Source organism: Nannospalax galili, unplaced genomic scaffold (genome assembly GCF_000622305.1).
Source record: "Nannospalax galili isolate Female #2095 unplaced genomic scaffold, S.galili_v1.0 scaffold901, whole genome shotgun sequence".
NCBI lineage: Eukaryota > Metazoa > Chordata > Mammalia > Rodentia > Spalacidae > Nannospalax > Nannospalax galili.
Window position 1 is genome coordinate 736,702 of NW_008344555.1, and position 10,288 is coordinate 746,989.

General features: G+C 39.2%; 1 protein-coding gene across 1 annotated transcript in view; it reads right to left on the minus strand.

Annotated features, from left to right (window-relative positions):
- Nucleotides 1-9,327, minus strand: part of Map7d3 (MAP7 domain containing 3) — a 34,264-nt gene extending 24,937 nt beyond the window's left edge. The window contains exons 1-4 of the mRNA XM_029567175.1: nucleotides 9,179-9,327; nucleotides 4,062-4,154; nucleotides 3,886-3,969; nucleotides 2,698-2,861 (exon numbers count right to left, since the gene is read on the minus strand). Of these exons, the coding sequence (XP_029423035.1) occupies nucleotides 2,698-2,861; nucleotides 3,886-3,969; nucleotides 4,062-4,154; nucleotides 9,179-9,245 (408 nt within the window). The 5' untranslated portion in view covers nucleotides 9,246-9,327. The remainder of the gene's footprint in view (nucleotides 1-2,697; nucleotides 2,862-3,885; nucleotides 3,970-4,061; nucleotides 4,155-9,178) is intronic.
- Between the last annotated feature and the right edge of the window lie 961 nt (nucleotides 9,328-10,288).

A 10,288-nucleotide genomic window follows, 5' to 3' on the forward strand; every position in this document is an offset into this window, starting at 1 on the left:
ATTTAAAGTAAATGCCAGTCCATTTTTATATATTCATTTTAGTACCAGTATTTATTGGTTATAAGTCTAACCCCATCACCAAATTTCTTTTTCAAGTAGGTTTTGTTTTTGTATCAGGTAAAACTTGAAAATAATTGGAGGCATGTTTCAGATCAATGAATAGTAGCACTGTTCCCTGAAAAACTTGTTTCTATCTTGTGGATACTACATCAAGGAATTGACCATGCTTCCCTTTTCACTTTTTTCATTAGGAAACTCAGTGAAAAATTTGTAGCAACTATACAAAATGTGAAAATTATACTTTCTAGCAGAAGTAAATTACTACAATTACTTAGAAACCCTGAAAGTATGAGAGACTAAGTCCAGGGATAAACTTTCCTTATTAAAATACATCTGGTGGATAAGAATTCTGTCCCAGGTTTCAATGGGCTGTCCCTCTGTGCTCTTTCAGGCCCACATGTAAGGTCTTATTGTTGCTCTGCATATATAAAATATTTATTGTATACTCACCCTTCCTTCTCTGCTTTTCAGAATTACTTTTCTCCTACACTCAGTCTACTTATAATGTCCATGTGCCCTGCTCTGGTGGGGTCTCACCCCTACTAGCTCTAAGGTTGTTTTTGCCTTCTTTTTTCCTCTGCTTGTTCTGCCACATCTCTGGTTCCGTTTCTGTCTATATGACATTTGGTTACATTCTCTTCTCTATGTTGTCTCTCTCAGCTTCCTCTTTTACCAAAATGGGACTGTCTGGGACTATCCCTCTCCTTCTTCCCTCCCTCTTTCTTCACGGGGTTTCCTAATTTATGTTCACTGGTTCTCAAACTCTCTTTTTTTTTACAGGGTTTCCCTAGTCCCATCCTGCCTGGAAGCCACTGTGTGGACCAGGCTGGCCTCTGCCTCTTGAGGACTGGGATTAAAGGCATGTGCCACGATGCCTGGCCTTAGAACTTCAGTAATTGTAGATGGTTTGGAACGTTGCAGGTCTAAAACCTAATTACCACTCATTTTTGGCTATCTTTAGCTGCTAAATAGCCATTCTTTGCCCACCTATGTGTCAGACCTAACATCATGTTACTAAAAGATAAAAACTGTTTGGGATGTATTAACTTCATAAAACTCTAGCTTCCACCAACTAAAAGACTGAGTTACTATAACCACCTACTTAATGTTTCCAACAATGTATTTGAAAGTGCCTTGATTTATGACTTTCTTTGTTCTATTATTATAAAAAGGTCACGAAAATACTTCTACATTGAGACATGAATTCGGGGTGACCTAAATCTGTGTTCCTGGGCCATGGTCATTCATATTTAGTTTGTGGTTGGCCCTGAACTTTTCTCTCTGCTATCTGAACTGCAGAATAAACTGCCCCATATCCCCTTTGAGGTGAGAGCTGTGTGTTTGCATTGACAAGGGCAAGTATGGGTACCATGAAGGAGAAAAGTCAGCACTACAAAGAAAACTAAAGAAGTTTCAAGGGGGAAAAAGAGAAAAGGAGAAAAAAGAAAATTTTAAATTTGAGCAACAAGAAATAAGAGGGAGATAAAAATATACATATCCTAGGCTGGCGTGGTAGCGCATGACTTTAGTCCCAGCACTCAGGAGGAAGAGGCAGATGGATCTCTGTGAGTTTAAGGCTAGCCTGGTCTATATAATGACTTCTAGGCCAGCTGGGGCTATAGGGAGACCCTGTTTCAAAAATATCAAAACAAAGCCCCACATATCCTGAGAGAATGGGGAAAGCCAGAGAAAAATTAAGATAAAGAAAGCAGAGAGAAGAGCAAGCTGCCTTAGACAGGAAAAGGTCATATACTCTACAATTTATTTAGGAACACTTGACAGTCACTGGAATAAAGAAGAGAGAGCATAGCATCAACATAGAACATGCCAGAGTCTGACGCAATCAAGCATATTCAGAGTAAAGTAGTGGAGTGACCTACAAGAGAAAAACCTAGTGTCAAGAAGACAAAATCAGACACAATGAGAGAAATAGCTAGATGCCCAGCATAAATAACAAAAGACAGAATGAGGGATGGAAGGAAATAGAGAGGACATACCAAAGTCACTGACTCTTATGAAGAATGTACCAAAAATACTAAAAAGACTCCAGGAAAAAGAGAGCAAAAGTACCAGAAAACAAGAGACCTGACTATGAACCACAAATCAAAGTGGCCCTGTCAGGAAAGGTACTGTGAGAAACAGGAAGGATGAGGGGCAGGAGCGAGAGCTCAGGAGCACACATTGGAAAGTAGGGAACCTAGCAGGGAGTGTAAGCACTCTTATTTGGCTGGGGAGTCACAGGATTAGGTAAATTGGAAGTAATCAGCCTGTCAAAGGGAACCTATCAGGGAGGTGAGGTGGTGGGTTTGGGGACTTTATGTAGTTCAGGTAGTAGAGAGAACAGTTCAAAGGCAATCGCAAATCAATGTACCCTGCAACTTATACTCCAAAGGCAAATAGGGCTCTATTTCTGGATCTGCAAGACTCCTTCCTGATGTTAGTGCATTTTAACTCCTGAGACCTTAGCAGGACACAATGAGGGCCTCTAATACTGAGTGGAAGGAAATTAGAAGAAGAGACAGGGTTAGTCCCTCCATTTCCACAAGGCCAATAAAGAAAAATAAGTGCGAATTTTGAAAAAATTAAATCTGCCTAGAACACTGCATCATTTGATGAACAGGCTCTAAAATGCTGTACCTTGTCTTCAGCCAACTTCTGTTTTCTTTTCTCCTCTGCAGATATTCTCCGACGCTCATCCTTCTCCTTCTGTTCTTTCAGTTTGCGTTGTTTTTCTTCCGACTGTCTTTCGTACTGTAGTTTAGCCTTTCTTTCCTTTTCAAGCAGTTGTTTTTCCTTGTTGGCTGAAATATTCCAAGCACATTTTCAAGATGTAAAAGCCAAGAAAAGCTTTCCACATTACACACATAGAAGACATGAATGTATCCCATTATCTTTCTTAAAACAGCATAACATGCTCTAGTAAATAACCTATACACTTTCTATGGGAGTGAACATAAGGTGTTCAGTTAACTGTGAAACACTGGTATGTCTCAGCCAGTTGATACTCATCCTGTCCAAACTAAAATTCCAAAGTAGAAAGAAGTGTTTTCTTTTATGCGTTATTTTTGTTAATTTGAGCTGGTGTCCAACTCCACTAGACTAATACGCTCTGATAAATGTTTTACTTCTTTCTACTAGGAAACTTCTTCCAAAGTTCTCATCTGTACAGGTGCTATTAAGCATGCAGCTGTCACATGAATGGACTTATAGCATACTCCATTGCAGAAGAGCACACTTTCCTATATTCAGATTTTCCCTGACTAAAACCTAGAGAGTATTCATAACTATGCAGTTGTAAAATACTCTTCAAGACATTACTGTCTATCTTCTCCATTAAAATGATCATAAATTATAATTCATTTAAATAAATTTGAGTAGTCGGTAGATTTAGATCAAAGAAGAAATACACATACTTGTAAACCATGCTCTTAAAGTATAGAAAGTCTTAATGTATACTAAGCCACACTTGAAAACCATAGTCTCATTAAAAAGATACCTTTCTTATGTTTACTTTTAGAATCATTTTCACTGAAATTCCATTTTGCTTCTTTCCACAAATGTTGAACAAATTTTCACACTTCAGGTTTCAGAAAATTAAAGCTAAGAGATACCACTTTCAAAAATTTAATTTAGTCAAAGGTTTTTCATGGGTCTTCTTTATGTGATTAGTAACTTGATGTAATTCAATATAATACTTTTATATAATAAAATATAATCTATCATATAAACAAATTCGGCATAGCAAGTAAAATCAATTCAGAGATATATAACCTGTACATAAAATTTACTCATTTTGATTTAAAGAAAAATGTCTAACATATATACCCTCTTGCTGTCGTTTTCTTTCCTCTCTGCGTTCCTTGGCTAATTGTTGTTTTACATCATTTTTCAGAACAGATCCGTTGATAACTAAAAAAACAAAAAATAATTATACATAATTGTAGTTTGCAATTTTAGAGATAAAACAATTTGAATATATCAAACCATTATTGAAATTTTACCAGGTGCACATGATGATCTTTTATTCGGAGTTGTTAAGGAGTTAACACCACATTTGTGTCGTCTTTCTTCAGCAATTTCTTGAGCTACAGCAACTAAAACAAAGAAGAATAAGGAAAACGTCTTAGAAATTAACAACAGTTAATACAAGCATCAGCAACCCACAGCCTTTAATGATAAAAGATCAGGTCACCTCTATGAGGTAAAATCTGGGTCAACAACAAAAGATGGACTGGACTAAGTACCTATGATGTTCAATAACACTTTAATAAGGTATTATAGGGGCTGGGGAGATGGCTCAGTGGTTAAGAACACTGTTCTTGCAGAAGACCCGGGTTCAAATCCCAGTACCCACATGACAGCTAACAACTGTCCATAACTCCAGCTCCAGGGGATCCGACAGTCTCTTCTGTCCTCCGTGGGCATTGCACGACATGGGTGCACTTACCTACAGGCAGGTGATACACGCATACACATCAAATAAAAATAATAAATAAAATATTTAAAAAAATAAGGTATTAAAGACAGTTGTTTTGGATGTGCTGAAGTATTTATGGACATAGAGATAATTATATTTGTTAGTGTAGTGGCTGCCATAAAGCTGCTGGATAAGTAAGGAGTCAGTACCTAATAGCTTTCCAAAATATTTCAGACAAGATATTACACCAAGTTCTTGAAAAAAAAAATGAGCTGGCAAGGAATTGGGAGAAAAAAAAGTTGTTTCAAAATAAGAAATTAATCAATAGACCTGAATCTGGAAGCAAAATGTTAACAATGAGAGCCTCAAAGATTGAGTCAAATATTGTCTAGGACACTTGAAAATTACCTGTATCAGGAGCTTTTTCTAGCTCCTTACATACTAGTTACCTAATAGGGTTTCAAAACAAGCCTGCCTTTCCCCTCCTGGTGTGGGGCTCAGGCACCTGGAACTGTTTAAAAAACAGCTCTATTCTATTTCTTTTCTTTATGGTACTTGGGATGGAACTCTGGGCCTCTAATATGCTAAGTAATGCACCCTTCCCCCATGGAGCCACCTGCCTATCTCCTCAGTCCCCCAAAGCTCTATTCTGATGCACTGTGAAGATGGAGGACAACCAATATCTAGATTTTTAAAAAAAGAAGGTAAGTAAATACAAATTGCACCAAATACACATTTTGTTTAAAAAGAAAATCGATAAATAAATTTCAATAAGGATGATGTGTAAATTGAGGGCAAGTAAGAAAAACTATAGGATGATATGTAAGGCTTATTATAGGGGATTTGTGAACTCTTTAATTCTATGTATGGCTGCATCTAAAATGGCCCACAGTCCTGACTACAGAGAACACTAAAAACTGTTTTACCTTTGTATAAAAACACAGGAAACATGTCCCTAGGATATGTATGCTACACAAGTCTGGTTATTAAATATCAAGAGATCTATTACAGTTAAAGACAGTCAACTAAAATAATTAAGGGACTAGAGCCCTTGAACTTAAGAGAGTGAATGGACTCAGATGGTAGTTGAAACTCAGGAAGGCTGCCTGGGATTCTTTTTAAACTGTAACATTAGAAGGGACACTGCAATTGCTGCTATAGGGAAACAGGAAAGGGATTTGTAAGTCCTAGGGAACCTAAAAGTGCAGATAAGCTTTGACCCAGCTAAATTCAAAAATTAGACTCTTCTCAGCTTCCCTAACAATTCAACTATTGGTAATTCTGTGGACCACAATTATCTTCTGAAGTTATCTTCTGATTAGTGTAATTAGCACAAATTCTTAAATATAGCCTGTAATGAAACCCTTCCACATGCCCTCACATTTCTATGTAGCGCAGAGAATATAACATATCCTGTAATATTGTTTTTGTACATTCAGGTTTCACACTTAGCCCTAAGGTTAGGATTTTGTATTTGACATAACTAAGCTGACTATAAGAACAATTTCTCTCAAAAATACCATTTGACCAGATTATTTAAAGGTCTTATTAAAAACAGAAGTAGTTGTGTTGTGGATAATGAACCAAATCTCACAAAAGTTAAAGTAGTAACACTAATAAAACTTGATATTTAGGACTCTGGGTCCAAAATTTCACTGGCAAGGAATATATTCACCAAAGGACAAGCTTTAAAAAGTGTTTAAGATATCCAGGCAGTGGGAACGCCCTTTATGTCTGGACTTAACCAAGTGACCTTTTTTATTCAACTTCTTTGAATGAGGAAATTTGTTTAACTCCCAGTTAGAAGTGTGTATTAATTCACACACATATAAAAGTAACAGCAAGGTACAGTAAATATATTATACTATAGAACTTCTGTAGTTATTATTCTACATTTAAACCCCAAATTAATACAAAGGTTATGTTTTGCAGAGACTGAATTAGAAAAAAAGTGTAGAATTTATTACTAAAACTGAATCATAAATTTTAATATTTGTAGTACTTTTCTAAAAACTCTAATGTCTAATAACCCATTTCACTTAACAATTTATAGAATGCAGTGGTACTACCTCATCTAATTCTTAAAACTATCCTAAAAAAAAACCAGGAGAAAACTGAAGATAAATACACATTTCTCAGATCATACAAGGAGTAAGTAGTAAAGCCATAAACCTGGTTTAATAGTACACTAAAAAGTCATGAAGAATAAAATTATGTTGTTTGCAAGAAAATGGATACAACAGATTATCATAGTAAGTGAATGAAATTGGTCTTAGGAAGACAAATATCATGTTCCCTTTCATTGGTGGATCCTAGAAGCAGAAGTGAATCTGTTTAGGGAAGAAAGGGGAGGAATGGGGGTGAGTCTTATAGGAAGAACATGCTCAAAGTGCTTTATATACTAATATGAAAATATCCTCATGAAACCCAGTACTGTGTACAATGAATATATAACAGCAACAAAATCATCTTAAAAAGCAACCCGAGTTTGAAGTGTCAAAGTATTAAGAATAAGCTAATAAGAAATTGAAGAAATTACAATCAGGAAACCACAAAAATAAGGCAGAATCATGGAATTTTACCTAAAAGAGCAACAGCCAAAGTTACAAAGCTGTGAGAGATTTCCAAAAGACCCTCAAGTTCAAAGACAGCATGTCTTGACGATAATAAAGATTGAGGATAAATTTCTACCACTTAGAGCTGTGTACAACAGAATGAGTACTTGGAAAAATATTAGGCTGCCCATTACAGTACACATTCAAGTGTAGAAGCTGCCAGGATTTTCAAGCTGGGATTCTAGCTTCTAGACTAGCTTTAAGATTTTTTTTTTTCTGGCTCTGGAACTCTGCTAATCTGGCTCTCATTCTCAGGAGCTCTTCCAGCATTTATGAACATATTCTTTGAATAAGCTGTTCTAAACTGAGAAATCATGTGGGAATTTAAACAAGAAAAGTAACTAGTCAGTTACAAAGTTGCTTATGCTCATCTGGTTGAATAGTTTTATTCTAAAACAATTGTGTAGAAACTATGAAATGCGTTTTGTTAAAGTATATAGTTCTGTGGCATATTAGCACAATACAATGTACAGAAAACTCATTACGTGTATATACATTTGTATAATGAATGTGTACATATGTTTGTTAAATCATACATATATAAATTTATAGACTGCATGAATGTGGATTCTACTGTGTGCCCACATGGGCAATTTGTTCAGCACACCCTTTTAATTCAGTACTCAGGATTTCAGCGGGAGATAAAATTGACCTTCTAGCAAAAACATTTCACTGTCTCCTTTACTCCTTCAGAAAATGCAGATTCTATGAGGGCAGATTTAAGTAACTGCTGCTCTATGCACGTCCAACACGTGATGTTTTCAATCCCTCATGTGAAAGAGTCAGTTTGGGTGCAAAATAAGGTTCTGGATGAAACTCCTCCCCTTTGTATGGTTTCTAAAGTTTTTAGTTTGAAATGGCATAAATTCAAGCAACTGAACCATAATTTAAAATATTTTGGAACATTCAGTAAACAGATAATGCTAGGAGTATCAGACCATAGATGTTTCAATATATTGAAATACATGCTGGGTAATTTCATTTACTAAAATTCGTATCAGGGAGCCATAGGTGTCAAAAAACAACACAAAAATTTACTACAAACTCTCCAGAGTCTGTAATAAGCTAGAAGCACAAAGAACATTATTTTTCCCCTATGGAACTATGAACATGTACTTCCTCCTGACCCTTTTTTGGAGCGTTGATTCAAAGTGTTGCTTTTCACCTGTTCTACATTAAACTTCTAATTACAAATCAAAGGTCCCTAAGGATTCCAATAGCAAGCAATAAAATCGCTTTATGCATGGGGCAGAGCAGGGGAACTCAAGTACTCTGTGAACAGTCTAAAAGCAACCTACCACGAGCAGGAAATATTACCTCACTCAGGTAGCTTCACAATCTCCTGAACAAAGCAGGTACTGCCAAAGTTGGTAAGATTAACTTTTGTGTGTAGAGTGAAGTTTTGGTGATGGGACCTGTTGAAGAGCATTGCAAGGTGCCTATTGCCTAGTCTCATTTAGTTCACTCTAGGGACTGCAAGATGTCCCACCTAGGGTGACCTAAAGTCACGTGCAACTGCAGGCCAAGTTTGCCATGAGCCCAGTCTCTTCCCAACTACCACAGCCCTAAACCCCAGTTCTTTCCTCCCTTGACCTTGACCCGGAGTGTGTGAATGCCTTGGGATCCAGGGAAAACCCAAACTTCCCGATCCTGGCAGGGTTGCCTGGGCTGCAGAGGCGGCGCCCAGGCAGCAGAAATGGTGCGCGGGCAAGCGCCCGCACATCTCCGGCAGTGGGTGTTCGCGGTTCCCCGAAGGCAGGCGCGGATCGCGGAGTTGCAGTCGCACCTAGCTCGTAGCACCCATTAGTTGCTTGGAGCCTTGCCCACGGGGCCGGGCCGTTGGAAGCGGCCGTTGGGCTGTTGGCTTTAAGCAGGCGTTTCCTCTTCCCGGCCGTGGCCCTGACCCTGGATTCCTCCTTTCCCATCCCAGGGTGTTGGCGGGATGAGGGGAGCACTGGACGGCGCGAGGCGACTCCACAGAAAAGTTGCCCGGAGCCCACTGCGCTGCTCCATCCATCCCTGGGGCGGTGGCAACCCTGCCTCCCCTGAGCGCCCTCGTCCTCCCTATTCCCGCCGGCCCACTCACCCAACCGTTCACGAAGACCCCGCAAGGATGTGTTGCCGTTTGTGCCAGCGAAAGCGCGATCCGCCATCTTCGGTGCCGAGTTAAGAACCACTGGTGGTTCTTTGGCTGCAGAGCGCAGGCGCCGCCTAGGTCTCCGCCGGGGACCTGGCTGGGACCCCGGGGGGGGGGCGGGGCGGGGCGGGGCTCCGACGGTCCCTGCTCTGCCTTGGGACCCTCAATCTAGGTAGCACAGTTCTTCATATGCCACGTTGCTACACTAGCTGGACAGCGACTTACTTAAAGAAACCCTTTCCTATATTCGAGCTCTATCTCTCCTGCGTTCTGGGCGGCAGCCAATCAGCCAATCCTGCGTTCTAGTTGGCATCCAATATTATTTTTCCTTTATTACCTCTACCTAGCAACGCTGTAACATTCCATCTTTCCCCATTCATAAGTTCAGTGCCTTTTTGTATTATTAGGTTACTGTCTTTAAAACACTACATAAAGAAAAGCCCAATTTGGGGAGGAGACGCCCCCCAAACTGACAGAGGCTAGGAGGGGATAGGTTGTTGTGAGGTTCTAGGGGCCTTACCATTAGTTGAAGCTTTCTTGTTTTTGACACTATTGAATCTCAAAGTTAATTAAAACGGCTTTAAGGTGTCTGTGGGCCTTTAATGTGAATGGGAGGACCCCACTACCGTTGATCTTTCCAGATTTAGGAGTAGGTTGTTCAAGGATGCAGAATATTTTTCACGCTCACATGGACAGAAAATAATTGCCCTGAGGTGTATCACTTCATGGGCCCCTGACAGTACAAGGCTGAGGCACTCCTTTTAATGTGTGGGCTGTGACCCACTGGTTATAGAAAAGCAGTTTAGGGCAAGAGGTAAGGTGCAGGAGACTGTTTATGGGGTAAGCACTTTGAGGACCCCCGATTCTTAAAGTGACATGAGAGCCATAAAATGGAAGAAACTAAGGATAGCTAACCTTTAATTTACTCTTTACCATGGCAGTGCTGTCCCAGCAGTAATATATTGACTTATGAATCTCCTACCATTACCATCCCCATCTTACAGAGGAGGAAACTGAAGGAAAGAGACCTTAAATCATTTGTCAAGAGTCACACAGTGA